The 22923-nt window shown below is 42.6% G+C and overlaps 1 protein-coding gene across 1 annotated transcript; it reads right to left on the reverse strand.

Annotated features, from left to right (window-relative positions):
- Window positions 1-10702: 10702 nt before the first annotated feature.
- Window positions 10703-16898, reverse strand: Ppp1r15b (protein phosphatase 1, regulatory subunit 15B). The gene is made up of 2 exons (XM_013522788.1): window positions 14957-16898; window positions 10703-11015 (listed from the first exon to the last, which is right to left on the reverse strand). Exons 1-2 carry the CDS (start codon window positions 16877-16879, stop codon window positions 10794-10796), a joined length of 2145 nt encoding a protein of 714 aa, XP_013378242.1. The 5' UTR covers window positions 16880-16898; the 3' UTR covers window positions 10703-10793.
- Between the last annotated feature and the right edge of the window lie 6025 nt (window positions 16899-22923).

Genomic DNA, 22923 nt, shown 5'->3' on the forward strand with positions numbered 1-22923 from the left:
ATAATGGAATACTACTTAGCAATAAGAAGGAATAGACTACTCACATATTTAACAGCATTACAGTACTTACAGTATTATAGTACTTTAAAGAAGGCAGACATAAAAAGGTAGTTATCATACAAAACCACTTTTATGAAATTCTACAAAAGGTGAAATGTAAGAACACATTAAAAGGCAGATCAGTGGCTGCCAAAAGCTGAGGTCAGGAAAGAACTGAATACAAAAGAGCTGGAGAGGAATTTTGGGGGTGATGGAAATTTTTATTGTGGTAGTGTTTACATAACTATGTTTATTAAAACTCGTTGAATGTTACACTTATAATTGGTAAAATTTGCATCATGGGTGTAGGTGAGTGGTAGAGCACTTGAGTAGCATGCGTAAGGCCATGGTTTTGATCCCCAGCACTGCAAAAAATAAAAGTAAAAAATTGGTGGGGACTGGGGATTTAGCTCAGCGGCAAAAGCGCCTACCTGGCAAGCGCAAGGTCGTGAGTTCGGTTCCCCGTACCGGAGGAAAAAAAAAAAAATTGGTGCCAGGTGAGGTGGCACCTGCCTGTAATCTCAACACTAAGGAGGCTGAGGCAGGAGGATCATCATGAATTCAAGGCCAGCTTTGACTGCATAGTGAGTTCAAAGCCAGCCTGAAGTATATAGCAAAACTGCCTCCAAAAAGAAATTGTTGAAATTTATTATATGTAAATTGTTGTGTGGGGAGAGAGCCTATGTAGGGGAAGAGGAGGCTACAGAAATTGTCATTTGAGTTAAAGAAAAGTATATTGTGCCCTTAAGCTATTCTGCTCACCCTCACAGCAGGGCTCCAGGAGGGCTTGCAGGGGCAAACTGTGAATAGTCAGGTGATCTGAACAGTGATTTTAGAAAACATCCGCAGGGTGCTGTAACAGTGAAAACAAGATGAAGAATCCCAGGTCCAGGGATGAAGTCACCAGTCAGGGCAGCCTTTAGAGGGGAGATGAAACCTGATCAAAGGAGGTAAACACTCCCAAAGGACCTTCAGGGTCTGTGCTGTTAGGGACAAGCAGGGACAATGGCCTTGGGAAATCACCTGCAAGAATGTGCACCTGGTTCCACCCCTGGCTTCCCAGCAGGACTCGCCCGCTGTCACTTAATACTATATTCTCTACGAAAGGGCCTTCCCTTGGGCGGGCACTGGGGTTCCGGTCCAGGCCAGTCTGTTCAGGCGATGGGTGTCCAGCAAATGTGGCAATCAGGACAAAAACAAGCCAGGTCTGAAAGGGGATTGAATCCCAGCTGCTTGAAGGCTGAGGCAGGAGCATCGTAAGTTCAAGCCAGGCGTGCTGGTGCACACCTGTAAGCCCAGCACTTGGGAGGCTGAACAAGAGAACTGTTTCAAGTTCGTGACCAGCCAGGGGTATACAGTGAGCTCTCGCTATCTAAACTGGAGAGCGAGACCCTGTCTCAAAAAGACAAACAAAACAAAATAACAAGTTCAAGGCCAGCCTGGGCAACTTAGCAAGACCTGTCTCAAAATTAAAATTAAAAGGGCTGGAGCTATCACCCACAAGGTAGAGCCCTTGTTTAGCATATGTATGTGTACTGGGTTCCATCCCAGTAACACTTCAAAAAAAAAATTCTTTTGAGGCCGGGGATATAGCTCAACGGCACAGTGCCTGCCTGGCAAGCGCGAGGTCCTGAGTTCGATTTCTGATACCAAAAAGAAAAAAAAATCCTTTTGAAACAAGGTCTCACCATACAGTTCAGCCTGGCCTCAAACGCACTACGTTGCCCCATTGGCCTCGAATTCATGGCATTCCACCTGCCTCAGCCTCCTGAGTACTGGGATTACAGACATGCACCACACCCGGCTCTCAGTAGCATACATTTTCTAAACAGAAGTACAAAAAGGAAAAAAAAAAACCCTATGTAAATTCCTAGAGGTAGAAAAAAGAAACCTCTACTGTCTTCCCTATACAATCAAATCAAGCAGAAACAAAAGGACAACAGTCCAGCTGGAAGGCGTCTCAGCCCTGCAGGTACAGGGAAATTCACCGCACAAGCACCTTGGCCAGCCCTGCCCCGCGCCTGAAGTGGCACGCAAGGCCGCTCACCTCGCATGGCTCTCTGCTCCCTCGCAGGCGATGCCAACCTCTCACAGCCCAGCCTTGAGACTGCACTTGCTCTTGGCCCTTTGCCCTCACTGGGAAACTCCAGTGAAGGGGTCTAAGGACTTCCCCTCCGTGCAGGCCAGGCGTGTGCGCAACTGTCCCTGGACGCAGAGCGCCACCTGCTCCTCCCAGATGCCGGGCCCCGTGTGCAGGAACCCCGCATTTCGCCATCGGTCAGCCGCGGGTCCCCACATCCAACCCGCTGAATCACTTCGCTGACTACATTCTCCCTTCCTGGGCATCAGACAGACTCAGCCCTTGCTCGTGTTCAAATACAAGTCCTGGTTCTCCTGTAAGGAAGAGACCCCATTTCTGGGTAGCTACCACAAAAAGGTAGGGGCACGGTGGGCCAGGCAGGCCGGGAAAGGGCGGGCAGCTTTCCTGCTTGCTCTCTCACTGAAGAAGCACCTCCCAGGGCCAGACAGGCCGCCACTCCGGGGAGGGCCCCGCACAGTAAGTATCGCCATCTGGAGGATTCAAAGGAGCATTGCTAGGGACCCCAAACCAATCTTTTGCCAGAAAGGAGCCGGCCTTGAACCCCTGAAGTGGTGAGAACATTCTCGTACTCTAGTACATTATATTCACCAGAAAAAAAAAGCCTTAGCTGGTTTTTTTCACGGTTTGTTTTGTTTTGTTTTGTTTTTTGTCTTTTTGAGATAGGGTCTTACTATGCAGTTCAGACTGGCCTTGAGCTCACTTTGTAGCCCAGGCAGTCTCTAACTTGCAACGATCCTCCTGCTTCAGCCTCCCGAGTGCTGGGATTATAGGCATGCACCACTCACATGTTAAATTGTTCCCCTATTAACAACACTGAGGTTAATTGATGTTATCTCCCCAGCCACACTGACATTTGTAATTACATCCTACAAATGTAGTTAGAGCTTACTATAGCTTTTCTCAAAGGACCTTCGAGTTCTGAGTCTTCAGCATCCATCTTTTTGATCACAGGTAGATCTTTTTGATCTCATGACCACCACATGAGAGGTGACCTTCAATTATTAACTCATTCAATTTGTTTGTACTCCTTGACTCTAACATACCAGGCAGTTCCAAGCTCTGACTCATAAGATTCCCTACCCTCGGGGCCTTTAGACCAGTGAGGGTAGGAGTAGGCAAGAAACAACTAAAGCTGTTCAGATGAGGTCAGAGGAAAGTAGTTTTACACGGTAATGTGAGAAGGCAGGAGGGACCAAATGGAGTTAGTCTGCACGTGATGAAATTTTGTTTTTAAAAACAACCATTTGAGAACGTACATCCCCACGAGCATTTTTCAAAACTCTGGAGACTCCTTTTTGGGTTTTGCCTTCAGAGCCAAGATATGAATCCCATTAGGAAAAGGCTTAACAAAGCACTATTATGCACTTAAAAAAAAAAAAAAAAAAAGGGTACCAAGGTTTTACATGTATTAAAGGAAAAGAAGTACACTCCTGAGTGAGGCAGGGCCCCTAAGAAAGCTCCCAGTGGCCACAAGGTTAAGGGCTGGTGTCTTTTGGGGGGATATATTTTAGATATACATAATGATCACATTCATCATAAAGAACTTGTACCTGTACATGATATATCCTGTTTTCCATTCTCCTCCCTTCAATCCCTCTTCTTTATTTACAAAAACTGTTTCCATTTTTTCTTCCTTCAATTTTTTCTTGTCCCTTCCTTCCTTTCCCCCTCCCCCTCCCTTGTTCTCCTTCTCATTTGAACATTTTCTTCCCATTTCCCAATATCTATTATACATTTTGGTCCTTATTTACACTTTCAATATCCCACACCAAAGAAACCAGGCAATATTTGAACATGTGTGTGATTTATTTCACTTGAGAGTTTGGTCTCAAAGTGCATCCATTTAGGTAGAAATGTATCAAAATTTATCCTTCTTTATGGCTTCGTACTCCATTGTATAAAAAACCCACATCTTCTTTATCCATTCATTGGTTAAAGGGGCATTTGGGTTGTTTCCAAGATTTAGCTATTACAAACTGTGTGGTTATAAACACATGTGTACATATATCACTGTGGTAGGACGTTTTTAATTCTTTTGGGAAGATACCAAGAAGGTGAGTAGCTGGGAAAAATAAACCTCTAGTTTATTTTTTGAGGAACCTCCACAGATTTCCACAGTGGTTGCACCAGTCTACATACCCCGCAACAGTGGAGAAGGGTTCCTTTTTCCCCACAACCCCACCAGCATTCGTTACTGATTTCTTATAGACTTTTTTTTTTTGGCTTTTTTCTGGTACTGGGAATTGAAGTCACGACCTCATGCTTGCCAGGCAGGCGCTGTACCACTGAGCTAAATCCCCAGCCCCCGTTACTGATCTCTTGATGATAGCCATTCTTTCTGGGGTGAGATGGAATCTGTTTTTTAATTTGCATCTCTCAAAAGACCAGTGATGTTGAACATTTTTTCATGTATTTACTTGCTGTTTGTACTTCTTTATCTAAGAGGTGTCTCTTCACTTATGATGCCCATTTTTGGACTGGGTCTTTAAATTTAGGGGGCCTGATTTGAGTTCTTTATATATTCTAGATAGTAGTCCTTTGTCTGAGGAATAGCTGGCAAATTTTTTCCAGCACTGTGGGTTGTCTCTTCATTCTGTTCGTTTCTTTTGCTGTGCAAACGCTTTTTAATAAGATGAGATCTCAGTTGCTGATTCGTGATATTTCCTGTGTGATTGGGGTTTTGTTCATAAAGTCTTTGCCTACACCAATATCTTCAAGAGTTCTACCTATTCTATTGCATTATCCACTTTTAATGTCACCTTCCTTTGACCATGAACATCCTTGGGATGTTTCTGAAAGTTAACCAGGTCTCAAACTGCAAATACTTACCCAACAGTTTGATGGATAAAGCTCTGAAGAGTTCAGAACTCTATGAAGCCTGTGCGTCTTGTTGGTCAGTATCTCTGCAACTGTGCCCTGAAAGTCTTCATCCTCTTGGTTCTAGGTAAGGATCTGTAAAACAGCAGTGAAAATGAAACTCAGCAAGGAGCTAGGGATTTAGCTCAGCGGCATAGCGCCTGCGTGGCAAGCGTGAGGTCGTGAGTTCAATTCCTGATACCAGTGGGGAGAAATTGAGCAAATCTGAGTGTGGTGCTACATTCCTGTAATCCCAGCACTCTGGGAGGCAGAGGCCAGGAGTGTTCCAAGTTTAAACCCAGCCTTATCAAGACCCAAGGCCTTAGTGAGACCCTGTTTCAAATGTAAAAAATTTAAACAGGGCTAGGAGTGAAGCCTACTTGGAAAGCCCAGAGTTGAATCTCTAATTCTGCAAAAAAAGAAAAAGGAAAAAAAAATTACAAATAAAAGCAGGAAGAAATTGGAAGAAAGTACTGAGCCCAAGGAAACAGCTCAAAAGAAAAAAATCTGAAAAGTTGCTTCAAAGCTTCTGGTAGGTTTCTAGACCTTAATGGCAGCCAGGTGTGGTGATGCAGGCCTGTAATTCCAGCACCTAGGAGGCTGAGGCAGGAGGATCACTGCTGAGTTCAAGGTCAGTCTGTGCTACAAAGTGAGTTCAAGACCAGGCTGAACTGCATAGTGAGACCCTGTCTCACAAAAAAGACAATAAAATAAAAATAAAAAATAGACCTTACTGGCAAACGGACTGCCAGTCTCATTACATCTTGAGGGAATCCTTCCAATGGGTCAAGCAACTCATTTTCCACAAGCCTTCTCTCTCCCTCGAGATCAGAGTCCATCAATGGTAAGGCACTGATGTAACTCAACTGCTTATATAGTAATACCTAATACCCACCCTCAACCAACACCCTCTATTCTGTGCATGACTTCTCTTTAAAACCCACATCAACCCTGCCAACTGGATTAATTGAAAGCACCACAGGTCTTGATGAATCCTCAAGAAAGGATCTATTTGTCTTATTCACTGCCTATTCTTTTATCTTGATACCATACTACCTCTGTACGTTAGTCATAACTGAGTGACACACTTCATCTCACTGGAGCAAACCCAGAAGGCAGACTAGTTTTGTACTGATCAAACATTTGACTAAAATTTATAAGCAAAGACTCCTTTTTTTTTTCCTTTTTAAGTTTTCTGAGACAGATTTTACGTAGCCCAGAATGGCCTCAACTGTGGTCCTCCTGTCTCGGAACTGCTGGTGTGTCACTACACCCAGCCCATAAGCAAAGAATCCTAATTACTAGTGTAGAAAGATTCTAAAAAGCTGTGTATGCCACCCATGTAATGAATTATGGAAACATGTGTATGTGTATACAACATGAATTAGGTTTTATCTGACTACACTTGATTCTATTCAGACATTTTTCAGCCAAAAAATCTTAGAGGCTAGTGGCCAGGCGTGGTGGCATACACCTGTAATCCCAGCACTCGGGAGGCTGAGGAAGGAGGACCATTGCGAGTTCGAGACCAGCCTGGGCTACAAAGTGAGCTCAAGGCCAGACTGAATTGCATAGCGAGACTCTGTCGCAAAAAAAAAAATCTTAAGAGGCTGGTTCCGCAAGAGAAATTGATATTGATTCTCTCAGTTTAAGAAGCGCCTGGACAACATATGTATTTTTAAAATTGTATCACAAGTGTCTACATTCTCTATTACCTTTATAAATAACATGCATTTTATGAGAAAAAAATGAAGTTTTTTTTTTTCTATTTCTACTTTGTCAAATATACATAGAGCTCTAATCCTAGAACTCTGGGAAGCTAAAGTAGGAGGATCTGAAGTTAAAGGCCAGCCTGGGCAACGCAGTGGGACTCTGTCTCAAAACTGCGGGGAGAAGGGGTTCAGTGTGAAGGCCTTGTGTTCAGTCTCTAGTACCACAAAAAAAGATAAACACACACACAGAAACGCGAAAGTGTCTGAGGAGGCCTCTAAAAGACAGTATCAGAGACCACCAAATTCACAAATCCTTATGTAAGACAAATTTCTGAGATTAGCAATTATTTGTGTTAAATTTTCTATTAGTGTACAAAAGGAAAATATCAGTTTGTATATGATGTCAAAATAGGCGTAGCAATAAATCTGGCTTGACATGAATGTGGCTATTTTCCCAGGGAGATTTTAAAAAACACTTAAATTAACCCAAGATGGAAGTAAAGCTGTAATTTGTCAATTTGATTTGTTCTAAATACTGAATATCTGCAAGTAAATGTTAGTTTTCTTTCTTTCCAATTCAGAAACAAGTTTTTTTCATTACCCAGGAAGATCCAAATGCCTGAACTGAGAATTTGGGGCAGGGGACTGAGACAGGGTGTCACTATATAGCCCAGGCTGGCCATGAACTTGTAGTGATTTTCCTGCCACAGCCTCCCAATTGCTGGGTTAAAAGCACGCACTACCACACCCAATCTAGAATGCTATTATTCCTTAACCCATTAACAGGCTTGCTAAAACCTAAATTTTTTTTCAGGATAAAAAGTTCAGGTTTAGCCGGGTGTGGTGGCACACGCCTGTAATCCCAGCATTTGGGAAGCCTGAGGCAGGAGGATCCTTGGGAGTTGAGACCAGCCTGGGTTACAAAGTGAGCAAGGCCACCCTGAACTGCATATCAAGACCCTGTCTCAAAAAGACAAAAAAAAAAAAGTTCAGGTTTTTCTTCTGATATTACACCCACCACATTTAATTTCATAAATGGAAAAACACCATGATTTACAATACCATGTTATCATAAACAATAATGCACAAAACAGAGATTTCCCTGTTACTTGAAACACTATGCTAAGCCTATATAAATTTTATTGCTTCTTTATTGATTGTTATTTTACTGTTTTCTTTGCAGCAGCACTGGAGACCTAAGGCCAAATCTGTAATTAAATCTCATTTTCTATCGTTGCGAGTTTGAGACCAGCCTGGGCTACAAAGTGAGCTCAAGGCCAGCCTGAACTGCATATGGAGACCCTGTCTCAAAAATACCCCCCTAAATAAATAAATAAATAAATAAATAAATAAATCTCATTTTCTAGAAAGGACTTCTATACTCTAAGAACCAACCTCTCTTTTTTATTACTATATTGTGATTTGGAATTATATTTTTATCTCCGTACTATCCTCCCCTGCAGCTGAGTTACAATTTATATGTCACAGAATCTGTCCAGCACTCCAGTGCTTCTACAAGAATGACTTAACCCTGAAATTCTTGCTTGGTAATTCCAAAACCAATGTAAAATGCTATAAAACATAATATAAACTTGAACCAAAATATCACATAACATTTAATAATTGCAAATATATTTATTACAATTTACAGATTAGTTAAGTTATATACACAAATAGAATTTGAGCTATAAAATCTCAATGAACTGGTTTGAACAGGGTGACTTAAAGTTGCTAGTCCCCTAACTTTACCTTCCTTAAATTATAAAAAATAAAATCTGGTAGTTTTGATTTCAAGTTACAGAGGAGGAGGTGTTATCACATTTCATCACTCAGAAATGCAAATTTCACCTGTTTGTACAATCCCTTTCCCATGCTACACTGACACTTAAAGCACCATTACAGGACTTTATTATATAAAGCATTTACTTAAAACCTCCCAGGATTTTCTTTTAAAGATTGACAGGGGCTGTGGGCTAAGGAGTGGATGTCACTTGTACAGCTAGAGTTGGGATGAGTGACAATTTTTTTCCTCTTCAGACCAACTGTAAAAAAATCCCTTCTGTCCTCATCACTGTCTGATCACTTCTAAAGGAGAGTGGTATATAGGGAAGAAGCCCTAACCAAGGTTTTACTCATTAGGCTGTGACAGTGGATTCCCAAGGGAGCAATTTTCACAAGTTCAGTGAATATGAAGATGTTCCATTATTTTACAATACGCAGAGGTGCTGGATTTCAGAAACACAAAATACAACCTAAGTCTCTGAAACAAAGCAGTATGCGTCCAGCTTGAAAAGAATGCCTCTGCACTGTCACATAGCTTTTCACAAGGCAAACAGTGCCTGCTTTCCAACTGATGCAGCTGAGGCTGGGAACCAGACTGCTCCCACGGTATTAAACCACTCTGGAAGGGGAACCTCTAACGGGACCGAAGTGGAGATGCACAAAACACATAGAATAAGGGCTCTGCAAAAATCTGACCAATTGTTACAGTGCTGCACTCTCAGCGTATCAATGAATGTATCTAACACTGGAGGCAGTTCTTAGAGCAGACCAAATAAGATAGTGACCAGGTAGATTATAAACTGAGGTAGTAACCTGCCAGCACAACTGATGAAAAATGCATCCTCACACTGAATTAAGTTCAAAACTAAGCGGTCACATACTCTAATGCTTTCCACTGGGAGACACATGGAGGAAAAACAGACTGTTCAAGAGCTGGCTAACATTCCTTCAACCTAACTAACAGATACACACCATGTAAACTCTAGCTACATAAACCACCCACAACCAGTCGATGTGAAGACTTCAATTCAGAAGTAAACTTTGGGCTAAAAATATTAAGACTTTCTAGTTGTTAAATCTATTGTTTCCTCTTTCATGAAAGTATGAGCTTTGCCATGTCTTTTCTCATTATTAAAATAGTAGAACACAATAAGCCCAGACATTAACTGAAATTAGTACTTTACATTTCAAATTTGAAAATCCAGAACTGCCCATTCCAAGTTTATAATGTCACCTGACAGGTTTTAAAAGTGACAGTGCTGAGGCATATTAATAATACTGGTTTTCTGTTGAGCATATACAACAAAACCAAATTACTCTGACATGTCTCCTATCTTCCTTTTAGGAAAATTCTATGCTTTTGAGTTTAAAAAACAAATATCCATGATATAATTATTACTTTTCTAGAGTATTGTATAATTTCTACCCATTGAAAGATACAAAAAACTACATTCACTCAGGAACTACAATAATATATTCAGAACCCTCTCCAAAGAACAGTTTGCACAGAAATCAAATATATTTGATATTTCAAATTTGGCAGAGATGCAGTTTCCCCAAACTAGCAGAGAGTACTGCGCATGTGTATGTTGTGACAGCCCTTGGAAATCTAAGTAGAACTTAACGTAAAAAAAGAAATTCACCATATACTTTCAACAAAAATCAAACTTAAAAAGTGACACAAGATAATGTACTTTAAGTGTATAACATATACACAGTTATATTTTTAGCCCTAAGGTGGACAGGCTAAATCACTGAAATAAAAAATTGTAGAAAAACATAAAAGGCCACTAATCTCAGAATGTTGGGGGGAGCCAAAGTTTTTACATAAATACACATTTAAATTAGAACTGAAAATGGGCCGTAAGCCCTATAAATATCGTTCCCAAGAAAACAAGCTTTGAAAGTGCAAAATTAACAACTCAAAAGGTCCCCTTTCATCTCAAGCAAGGAAAGGACATTTAAAACCACATCTAACTAAAAATCAAATATGAGAAGATTAAAAGTCACACATTCTTCATTGTGAGGGCTAGCTTCAAACCTATAGTTTCCATGTGGGATAATGTTACCAAAAAATACTAAACTAGAGGTCACTGGATTTAAGTTAAATTTCCTCTAATAAAAAGAAGTCGAAGGACAGCTGCCAATATTCACTTTTTTTGATACCGGGAATTGAACTTAGGACCTCGTGCTTGCCAGGCAGGCACTGTGCTGTTGAGCTACATCTCCGGCCCCTAATATTCACTTTCAAAAGAAACCTCTCAAGAAAGAGGTAGTGTATGCTAGGGTGACAGGCTTTCGATTCAACATTGCTGGACAACATTAAATTCTTTGAAGCATATTTTCTGAAGTCTATTAAACATTCTTTCTCTGTATTCAAATGTCAAGCAATATCCAATAGCATCTTCTGTTTCTTGAATTCGTTTCCGGAACCTGCATGCATCCCTTGCAAATTCTTCCCACGGTCCTTTGCGATCCTCATCACCACTTATATAATACTCAGTAACTTCTTCAACAAAAGTTACCTGTAAAGACAAAAACTAATTTTAATAGCTCTCTAAGATCTTAGAATTACCATTGAGAAGTTACATACAAGTTCTCTATGATGAATGTGATCATTATATATACCCAAAATGTACCAATAAAATCTGATTGGAAAAAGGAAAAAATAATTATCATTAGGTCTCAATAGCCCTTTATGCTACTAATTCTTCTTTAACACCTAGTATCTTATAGGAACCTTTGTTCCCAGCTGTATCTGAAATTTGAAAAAAGGGTCTAAGCAGATGGTAGTTACACAAAACAGTGAACAACTGCCCTAAAACTTACATAATTTTGTTTTGTTTTGCGGTACCGGGAATCAAACTCATGACCTGAGCTTGCCAGGCAGGCGCTGTGCCGCTGAGCTAAATCCCCAGCCCCCATAATTATCTTTCATACAGCCACACATATACACAAATCTTTCCAATGCCAGACCTTAGTTTTTAGTGCTAATTTTTAGTACTAATTTTAGTGCTAATTTAATGAATTCAGGTGGTCAACAAAAATTTTTTACTGTTAATCCTTGTTATGCTTTAATACTTAGAGAAGTATAGTTCTGTGATATTTTCCCCCAAAACAACAAAGTATTTCAGAAAATAACCACTATATCCTTGGAAGCCAATGTTTTTTACCATAGCGAAGGCCTTAACAGTATTTTTATTTCTTTTTTTTTTTCCAGTACCGGGAATCGAACTCATGACCTTGCACTTGCCAGGCAGGCACTGTGCTGCGGAGCTAAATCCTCAGTCCCCTTTTTTGTCTTTTTGACAAAAGCCTCCCAAGTATTGGGGTAATATTTTTATTTCTACTCTTCCTTTTTCCTTTAAAAAACTTTGTACACTTCAGTCCTTTCCAATTTTTGAATCACCGATTATTATATTGTTACTTTTATAATCAGAATATAAGAGAAAATTACTTGGTAAATAAGGTAAAGTATCTTTAAGGCTGTGTAACAAGAGACTTTACAGTTAAAATTTAAAAGCTTTAAAAATATGAATGGTGTGTAGGGTTTGTAATTCTACTGTTTTTGCTACTCTCACACATGTTGAGAATTATCAATAAAACATACTGTGAGTTTAGAATTTTTGACAGGTAAGTATATGTATTTGTTATAAGCAACATACATAAACATGTATAATTGTTTTATATTTATTTTTGTAGCACCCATGTTGGGGCAAGGTCCTGAGTTCAATTCCCAATACCAAAAAAAAATGTAGCATATAAAGGCTGGGCATGGTGGCACAGGCCTGTAATCCCAGCACTCGGGAGGGGAGCCTCAGGCAGGAGGATCGTTGCAAGTTTGAGACCAGCCTGGGCTACAAAGTGAGCTCCAGGTCAGCCTGAACTGCATAGCGAGACCCTATCTTAAAAAGACATAAATAAATAAATAACATATAAAATAAACACAGTAACAAGTTAAAAAAAATTTTTTTAAAGCTTTGTATTCAATATGTTATCACTATACGTAGAGATTGGGAATCCCTTAGCTGAAACATTTGGGACCAGATTTCGAAGTGTTTTAGAATTTGGCATATTTGCACTAGCTTTACTGACGGAGCACTCTTAATCTGAAAATCTGAAATCCAAAATGCTCCATAATACAAAATTTTTGAGCAACATGCTGGCACTCAAAGTTCAGATTCTCAATTTTCTATTATCATGTACACGAAATTCTGACTATTATACAAGATAACATGTAAGGAGTAAAAATCTCTACTTATAATTAGTAACCTCTATTTAATCCTTACTTAATTTCTAACAAAGGTATCAAAGTAAGCTATCAAACTCAAAAAGTAAAGAATTGCTTTAAACTATGTTTAACAGTTACATCAGCTAACCCCACTGAGGTCCTACTTTCATTCCCTTTACATCAGGCCAAGGAATACCCCTGAGGATAATTAACAGGATGTAACACCTTACAAGATATTGCATTCTAGTCGTTACTCGTTCATCGTGTCACTAAAATAAATAATAACAAGCATTTATATAGTGTTTACCATATACCAAGTTCTTTTCAAAGAGCTTTACAATTTTTATCGCATTTAGTCCTCAAGTCAAATCTGTTAGGTGTAAACTATTACCCCCCATTGTACAGATAAAAAAGGAAGGTTAACTGACATGTCCAAAATCACACAGCAGCTAAGAGATGCAATCAGGATTCAAACACTAAGTCTGTCTGGCTCTACAATCTGCACTGTTTTGCCAGGATATGAAGTATTTTGAGCTCCTAGATTGGAAGGCCTCACTCTAAGAATTACGCACTACCCATTTCTCACAGACCTAAAGAATGGCAGGTAGTTAAAAGCCTGTCAAATAATTTAGACATACATCATAATCTTTTCTAACTTTTGCTTCTAGTTCAATCGATAGTCTCACATCCACTTCACTTACTTCATTGTACTCAGTCAGCTAAAATGAGACATGAGACTGGCCTGAGTCATTCCAACGCTATTCACCCATCTCATTTAAATTTTGTGTAACACGGAGCTATGGATGTAGTAGTGGTAGAGCAAGTGCTGAGTATACACATGGCTCTGGATTCAATCCTCAGCACCAGACACCCACAAAAACAAAAACACAATAAATCATACAATACTTTACAAGAGATACTATTCTCATCAGGTAAGTAGCTCGATAGAGGCCAAGAGCGTCAAGCAACTTCTCAGGTATAGTGGTCACCCCAATATCTTGGCCCTAACTACTGAGTTCAGAGCACAGGTCTCCAGATGCCAAGCGCTGATCCCACTGTCCAACCTCGGCTCTGGCCTACTCACTCAAGTAGGTCATTTTGTCAGGGTCCCCTAAAAAGAATAATACGTTCTTTTATAATATCATATCTTGTACCAAGTGTGAGCTACAATTTAATTTTTAATGTGACAGATTAAGACTGATGTCTTGTTACCACCACTGAAAAAGGTTTTCTATCCTAGGAATACTTTCAAAGTTTTAAATTGGTCATTTGAGACCAACAGATTATGGTACTATGAATTTAAATCTCCCTCATGCTGCAGAATCTGAGGTCAGTAGTAACTCACTACTCTCATCTTCCCAAACAAAGGCACAGCAAACTAAAGAAACTTCCTCTACAATACTTAGACCCCCTGTGTTTCCGGGGGTGTTTCTTTTCAATTAATAATTTCAGCTGAGAAAAGCCAAATTTAAAGGACTTCCCAAATCAGGTGAAGCTGACAATATCATGAAAGAGTAAAACACCTCATGAGGTTTTAAGACTAGTTGACGAGGAAGCAACTACTCAAGATAAACCAAATAAGTGACCACCATTGTTTACTTCCATTATTAACCTGTTAAATGGCCACTATAGCTAGTTATTTTCATTCTCTTAAAAAAGAAAATACCACTTTCTGTATTGTTTTTAAAACAAAAACAATGGTCAATCAAACCAAGTAAGGACAAAAAGTATATGTTGCGAACCACTATATAAACAGTAAACGACTTGCTATTTGATATATATTCTTTTGTTCTAGTGGACTGGAATAAAAAAAAAGTTGTCAAGCAAATAAAAGATTGAGTATTTGCAAACAAATAACCATTTAAAACCACCTTAAAACTCTATAGCTGTAACAGACATTTCTCCAGCTCTAGAAAAACTAAGTCACAAGTACACAAAGTTTAGTATTTCTGTTCTCTAAAAAATAGCAGATAAGTTGAAACAGCTCAGTCACCAGCCCAAATGAAAATGGCACTTTCCTGCTAAAAGCCATATACTGACATTTTCCTTTTGAACAGGACAGTTCTCTACCTTGAAGGAAGAAGGAGAAATGGACATTTGAACAGTTCTGAATCCACACGTGACCATAGAGAGCTTCCTCAAAAATATGGCAATTATGCCTCCAACAAAGTCATGCTGCTCTATCTAACCGTATCAACACCGAACAAATTATCAGACATGTTAAAAGAAACCAACCTTTTTTCTTTTGATACGCGTGTGTTTTTCTACAATCTCATGCTGTAGCAAATTTGGACATTCTTCTTCTTGGCGCCCTAACAGCTGCAACTTACAAGAAAGTACACTGTGACACTCAGAAACGGCCACCAAGGACTCAGGTGGTCTTTTTGAGTCAAGGCAGTCTTTCAAATCTTTTCCTGATGTTTGAAAGGGAGCCGTAAAATTTAAAAGGTTGTACGGGTCATCAGAATTACAGAAAGAGTTCCACAGCTTGAGACTCTCTGCCTCATCTACACTGGATTCCCAGTCATCTTCCTCCTCAGAATTAGAATCAGAGGTCTCAGAAAAGATTTCAGCCTGGGGAGAATCCTCTAGACCTGAATTGGGAGACAAATCCTTCCCTGAATCAGAAGGTTCTCCAGGAACAATTCTGGGAGCAGTCTGAATTGTTGCTGTGAAGTTTTGGGGATTATAAGGATCTACGCTGTAGAAAGAATTCCAAAGGTGAAGTCCTTCAGAGTCTTGTTCCAGGTCGGATTCTGACAGTGAGCCATCACTATCAAAACCATCATCCTCATCTTCCTCATCCCAACCTTCACCTTCCGAATCAGAACTTGTTTCCAGGTCGCTGGATGCCCCTCCCAGAATATAATCTATCAGTCTGTTACCACAAGCTGGTCTGGCAGAAACGGGAAGGTCATCTTCTATGTCTGAGGAATCAACTACACTGACTTGGTCCTCCGCAGGCTCTTCTTCCGCAGCTATCTCAACAGATGGAACGCTTCCCAAAGGGCCTTGTTTTTCCAGAGCAAGCGGAACCTCCTCGGTCAACAACTGTCTTTTTTCCTCACCTGGCTCCTGGTTGCTTCCAGGCACAGCTCCAGCAGGAGGAACAGACTGTGGTGGGGTATCTGCGCTATGTTTCACATCCACCCGGAGAAGACTGTGTTCCTCCTCCAGGCTGTGGTAGCCATTGTCTTGGTCAGGTGTGGGTAATTCTTGTCCCTTGCCAGTCTGCTGAAGGAATTCCAGCCGTTTCATACGAACATGGTGGATTTCGGGGAGGCCTCCTCTGGAAAGAGGTGGATATCCCTGCCAAGAGGCTGCAGAGATCTCTGCAGGCAGAGGCTGCGAATGACAGCGGTTCTCAGGAAGGCAGCTGTTCTCTGGGGTTTGCGTCTGGAAACCAACTAGCTCGCCCCCGCCCCTTCCAGGGCCGTTCTCACAGCTGAGCTCTAGCCCCGAAAAGCAATCCAGGTAGGAAGGGTGCAGCAGGTAGGAAACCACGCTGAAACCGCCTAAGCGCTGAACGTTGAGAGGCCCAGAGGGCTCGGAGCCAACTTCCCGGTTGCAGAACAGATGGGTTTGCAGGCCGCTCGGCAACAGCTCCATGCCCCACAGCTGCTGCCCCAGGAAAAAGGCAGGGGCTGACGCGTCCAAAGCCCTTCTCTTGGCTTTGAGCCCCAACCCTAGATCAGAGGTCGCACACGGCCAGGGGACCCCCTCCCCCAGCCAATCAAAGGGGCTGGCGACTGAGCTGTCCGAAAGGTCCGGTGGCAGCAAACTCACGGACTTTTTCTGCGCAGTGGGGGCGCCCGCTTCCTCTCGTCCCCTCAGGGCTCTCAGGAGGCTACAGCCCCCGGCGAAATCGAGCCATCTGGTCGGAATCAAGCCACCGAAAAGCTGGCCCCACATCAGCAGCTTCTGGAGCAAGCTGGGGAGCGGGGCGAGGAGCTGGGAAAGGAACCTCGTCCAGGCGCTGGTCTGAGCCTCGGGCTGCGCAGAACAGCGCAGTGTGGGGTCCGCACTGCTCTCGGGGTCAGGCGTCGGGAACTTGGAAGCGCCCGCTCCCGACAGCCAGGAGAGGAAGAAAGGCAGCCGGAACCAGGGGCCCGCCCGAGGGGCGGCGCCTTTCCGAGAACCCTGAGTCCCCGGCTCCATCTCCGGCTCCGAGGATCTCTCGGCAGGGCTGGCGGGGCTCGGAGAGGGAGGCCTACACGACCTCGGCCTTGCCCAGCGGCGGAGTCGGTGCTCTAGGCAGATCCCTGCGCCTGTGGGAGAGCCACACACGGCAGCGGCGTCGGCAGCGCGCGACAGACCACAAAACCGAGAGGTTAGCAGAGGAGGCGAGGGCCGAGGCGAGAGCCATCCTGGAAGAGAAGGAGGCGTCCTAGTCCGTGCAAGACCTCTCCAACATTTATGGGAGCCCTCCCGCGGCGGCAGCGGCGGCCACTTTCCCAGAGATACCGACCGTTCCAAGGCCCGGAACAGCGCGACGCAGGAAGGCTGCGTAGACGAAGAAGTGAAGGTGGATGCGAAGCCCAAAATGGCCGCAGAGCAGGCGCTGAGGCTAGACAACTCTAGAGGTACCGGATGAGACGAAGGACGGCAGGAGTCTACGCCACCAGCAGGGCGTAACCAAACATATTTCGCAAAGCCCCATGGGGCGGGTCTTTCCTCACACTTCCGCGTGGCAGCTGATTGGTCTGCCAGATGTCCCTGTCGGCTTCCTTACTCTTGGTGGAGCAGCTCGCACGCGGAAGGTTGCATCAGCCAGACCTACGCTGTGCGCCTGCGCTAGAGATTAAGTGTGGTCTCCTAGGAAACCGAACCCTCCGCCCTCAGGGTTAAAGGGAAGGGAGTGGAGCTGGGGGCCGGGTGGTGGGGGCAGTGAGCACTTTCTCCTGCTCTTTTAGGGGTCGGGTATACAGGAAGTGTATAGGCTTATTTTAGGTTTATATATCGACGTTGCGGTATTGTTGAGTGCTAAGTAGACCGTCGAGCTGAGAGCTGTATAATACGAGTTGGGTAATGTTGTATAACTGTATGTCTGATATTAAAACAAGAATCATCTGAAGTGAATAATAAAACTGAAAAACTCAAGTAAGAAGTGAATTATGTGTTCCTGTGGCTTCTGCCTTAGGAGTTCTAAATCACTATTTAGCATTGTCTAGGATGGAGGTGTGAGGTTTTTGGGCGATCAACTGATACATGTACCCCATATAAATGAAAACTCAGATGGTGTCTCCTTAATAAGACTATAATTTAGGCGGGGCAAACCCAAGTCACAGAAGGGTTAGTCCCCCAAACTATCCGCTGTCTTTTATGCTTTTCCCAGCAGACAACACATTCAACTCATACTTCTTCAGCAACCTGAACAGGGTCAGACAACCAGTGAGGGAAGCACAGGTGACCATTATCCTTTGAAAAAATTGCCTGTGTTTGATTACGTTTTTAATCGATCGCTCTGAAGTCAAATGACAAGGACAGAAGGAGAGTAGTATTTATTTAATGAAAACTAGGGACACGGAAAAACTCTTTTGAGGGCACAGGAGAAGCCAGCTGGTCTTCCTGAGTCTGTTCAGGGAAAACTTTTCTAGGAAATCAAGAGGTCCTCCATTTGTCTGTTTACCCTTTAACTATCTCATTATCTGTATCTGAAAATACATATTTTCTCAATCCTAAAAACTTTAGAAAAATATATTAGTAATAGTAGTTTTCATGGTAAAAGAGATTCAAATATGCAAATTAATTGCAAGAAGCCATAGTCTTTTTTTTTTTTTTTTTCAGATGGGATCTAGTAAGTAGTTCAGGCTGGCCTGGAATTCATGGTGATCCTTCTGCCTCAGCCTCTTGTGCTGGGATTACAGGCATGCGCCACCACAACAGCATGCCAGGCACATAGTTCCTTTTATTGTAAAGTGGGGCTAATACTGTAATTCTTCTTTCAATGGGCTGGGGAGAGAACTAGGTTCCTAGTGCAGTGCCAGCCCCAGATCGAGCAGGGACATAAACATGAGTTGTTAGCTGTGCTATTCTGCTTGACAGTCTTCTCTTGCTTCCCACAGCCTGCAGAATAAAGGCTCTATTCAGCCTGTCCTCCCACGATGCTCTTCCAGCCTGTTCCTACGCTTCTTTGCTTCTCTTCATGCGTGTTACACTTGAGGACACTGGGCTCGGTGCCCCTGGTTTCATACCATTCCTCATGCTGGTTCTTGGCCAGGAAAGTCGGCACTGTTTTGTGTTACTGACATATTTGTGCTTCAAGATACAGCTCAGGGGCTGGGGATTTAGCTCTGCGGCACAGCGCCTGCCTGGCAAGCGCAACGTTGTGAGTTCGATTGCTGGTACTGGAAAAACAAAAAAGAAACAAAAAAAAAAAATCCAGCTCAAATGTTACTGTAGGCCTGGAGCAGTGGCTGCCCTTCCTGGTCAGAATTCACTGAGCTCTTGCAGCACTTTATGATGTATCCCTGTCAATGTTTGCTCCTGCTGCTCCCTGAGCTCCTGAGGGCTGGATCCTAAATATCTAGTACAGCAGACATCTTTGAGGCTCCTTGTTTGTTTGTTTGTCTGAGACAGGATCTCACTATGTAGTCCAGGCTGGCCTTGAATTCACTATATAGCCCAGACTGGCCTCAGACTCCTTGTGATCCTCCTGCTTCAGCTTCCCAAGTGCTAGGATTACTAATTGTGCACCACCACACCCAGCTCTGAGGCTCCTCTTTTGAAACCACTTTGGAGGATCCTTAGGATAAGACATATTTTTGTCAAAATTTTAGCTTTTATTTCTTTCCCCCCTCATGAATACTAGATGAGTGCTCTACCACTGAGCTGCATCCCTGGACATTTTAATTTTATTTTAAAACAAAAATTCACTGAGTTGTCCAGGCTAGTTCAAATGTGCAGTCCTGGGGCTAGGAATATAGCTCGGTGCACAGCACCTGCCTGACAAGCACAAGGTCCTGAGTTTAATGTGTAGTACCAAAAAAAAAAAAAAAAAAAAAAAAAAAAAAAAAAATGCAATCCTGCCATGCCTGGGATTACAGGCAGGCATCATCATGTTGGGGTGTGTCATCGCCATGTTCACGTTCTCATGAGTGTGTAATGAAGTCTCCTACAGGACACTTGGTATATGATCTGGCAAGAGAGTAAATGTAAAAGCACCTAGATAGGAGATTCCCACTAATTGAGGTTAAGCCAGACACAAAGAAATGGGACTTTTTTTTTGTTTTTGAGACAGAGTCTCTGGTAGTTCAGGCTGGCCTTGAACTCACTATGTAGCCCCACTACACCTGGCTGCTACTCTTGATAAACCTTTTTTATTTTAAAAAATAATTTTTTATTTATTTAAAAAATGCAGCTAGCTGGGAGTGGTGGCGCATGCCTGTAATCCTAGCACTCAGGAGGCTGAGGCAAGAGGATCATTGCAAGTTCGAGATCAGCCTGAGCTACAAAGTGAGTTCAAGGCCAGCCTGAACTGCATCGCGAGACCCTGTCTCAAGAAGATTAAAAAAAAAAAAAAAGCAGCTAGATGTGGTAGCACACATTTGTAATTCCAGCACTCAGGAGGCTGAAGCAGGAGGATAACTGTGAGTTCAAGGCTAGCCAGAACTACAGATTGAGACCCTGTCTCAAAAAAGAAAAAATTATGTTAACATGTGGGGCTTATCATTTTTTAAGTGAATATCTTTTTAATTCCTCAGCTTTCAGTTCTAAAATAGTAATTACCAAGAGATATAACCTGCAAAAACAAAAATTTGGGGAGTCTTCAATTTTTAAATGTGTAAAGGGGTCCTGAGGCCAAAAATAAATAAATAAATAAATAAATAAACAACTGATCTAGTATGCTGACTGACATAAAATAGGTTCCCAGTAATTCACTGGCCAGGCACACACCTGTAACCCCAGCAGGATACTGAGGCAAAAGGACTGAAATTCGAGACCAGCCCAGGTAATTTAGCTAGATCTTATCTTAAAATAAAAAATAAAAGGACTGGGGATGTAACTCAGTGATATAGTGCTGCCTAGCATGTGTGAGGCCCAGGGTTCAATCCCCAGTACCAAATAATAATAACAATAATAATAATAATACTTGTTGAATGAATGGAAAAGTAATATGTTAAAATAATAGCAGCTCCCTTATGGCCAAGCCTGTTGCATTCCACTCAGCTTTTTCACTGAATGACAGCATATGCCCCTAAAGGCAATTTCTTAAAACTTCCTTGGATGGGTTTCCTTGTCCCATCTCATCACTGGATATAATTTTTATTTTTCCTTACCTTAGAAGTTGTTTTAGATGCCAGGCACTAGCCGAGCATGGTGGTGCACACTTGTAATCCCAGCACTTAGGAGGCTGAGGCAGGAGAATCGTAGTGAGTTCAAGACCAGCCTGGTCTACAAAGTGAGCTCATGGCTGGCCTGAACTGCACAGCGAGACCCTGTCTCAAAAAGACAAAAAAAAAAAAAAAAAAGAGGCCAGGCGTGGGGACGCACACCTATAATAGGAGGCTGAGGCAGGAGGATCACTCTGAGTTCAAGGACAGCCCAAACTACACAGTGAGACCCTATCTCAAAGAAAAAAAAGTTGTTCTAAAGGGAAAACAAAAAAGCATTTGCAGCTCTGAGAATCTGTGACTTTCTCAAGGCCAGCCTGAACTGCATAGAAAGACTCTGGCTCAAAAAAGACCAAAAAAAAGAAAAAAAAAAAAGAGAACCTGTGACTTTGCTGGTCAGTGTCATTTGTAGATGAAGGGTCAATCGGCCACCCCAGCCTGCTTTAGCTAGGAGTGGAGGGAGCGCAGCTTTGCGCACGGAGCCGGCAGTGTGTTGCCATGGCTGTGTGCAATCTGGAAAAGACAAGAAGTCCTTGGACCGGCGATCTGACTGGCACTTTGGCAGCAGATAATTAAAACCTTGGTTCAGTGTGTTTGTTTAAAAAGATTTTGCCAGGCCTTAGGTAAAAAGTACATAGCTTTTAACTGTTTTCTAGAGTTGGCACTGCTTCTAAAATCTGATCTCCAAGTGTCCCAAGCTCGGAATGCCACCTCCTGCCTTCCCAGCTTACTGCCCAGTGTCACTGTTCAGCTCCTTAAGCACTCTGAGGCCACAAACCATTGCCATGCCCACGTCTTCTGTCACATGTCACCTCCTTCACTTCCTTCCTTGAGCCGGTATTAGAATCACCCCCTTACAAAGACCCCTCTCCTCCGCTAACATTCTTCTCTGGCCAAATTCCAACCCTAGTTAAACAGAACTAACCACTCAGGGGGCTGGAGATTTAGCTCAGCGGCACAGCGCCTGCCTGGCAAGCGCAAGGTCGTGAGTTTTATTCTCGGTACCAGAAAAACAAACAAACAAAAAAACTAACCACTCATTCAGCACCCAGCTTATGCAGCCAGCTACTCAGTACAAGTCTCTCAGGCCTGCTGACTGGCTCAAGTCACACTGTGATTGCTGACCGAACTTGTCAATGCCAGACACTCCTGTGACAGTTCCCACAGCTCTGCTTCTCCCACACTCTGAGGCTATTTCACAGTGCTTCCTCCTCCAGATTTCCAGCATCCCCCATAAAACACATTGTCAGCTTAGTCTCCCACCTCTTACTTCACTAAGGACACTGATCCAAACTTAAACCACCTCATCTTTCCCCAAACAAACCCGCCTGCATCTCAAGCCACATACTGCCTTCAATCTTGTTAAAAGCCAAGAAGCTCCCCTGGATCCCAGCCCTTCCTTTCTACGCAGGAAATCCCACCTGTTATTCTTTCTGTCCTGTAGCAGACCAGTTTCGCACTAGTTTAATATCACCTATCTTAAAAATCCCTCCAAGTTTCACACCCCTCCAAATTCCTGTGCCACCACAGCTGAATTTCTGAGTTGTCTACGCTCATGGTCTCCACGCTCTCCTATTTCTCTCCAACATGCTCCAGAATGGCTGTCACTCCCACCACTCGTGCACATGGCCCTTGTCAAAGCCACCAAGAAATTACATTGTCTCCAGTCTCTGGGCTGTTAGGGGTTGAACTGTGCTCCCCAAAAGATGTTTAAACCCTAACTCCCAGTACTTGTGAATGGGGCCTGGCTTGGAAATACTGTAGGTTCTTTACAGATGATTAAGTTAAAATGGGCTCGTTAGGGGGCTGGGGATTTAGCTCAGCGGCAAAGTGCCTGCCTGGCAAGCGCAAGGTCATGAGTTCGGTTCC

Source organism: Chinchilla lanigera, unplaced genomic scaffold, assembly GCF_000276665.1.
Source record: "Chinchilla lanigera isolate Chin_1 unplaced genomic scaffold, ChiLan1.0 scaffold00005, whole genome shotgun sequence".
NCBI lineage: Eukaryota > Metazoa > Chordata > Mammalia > Rodentia > Chinchillidae > Chinchilla > Chinchilla lanigera.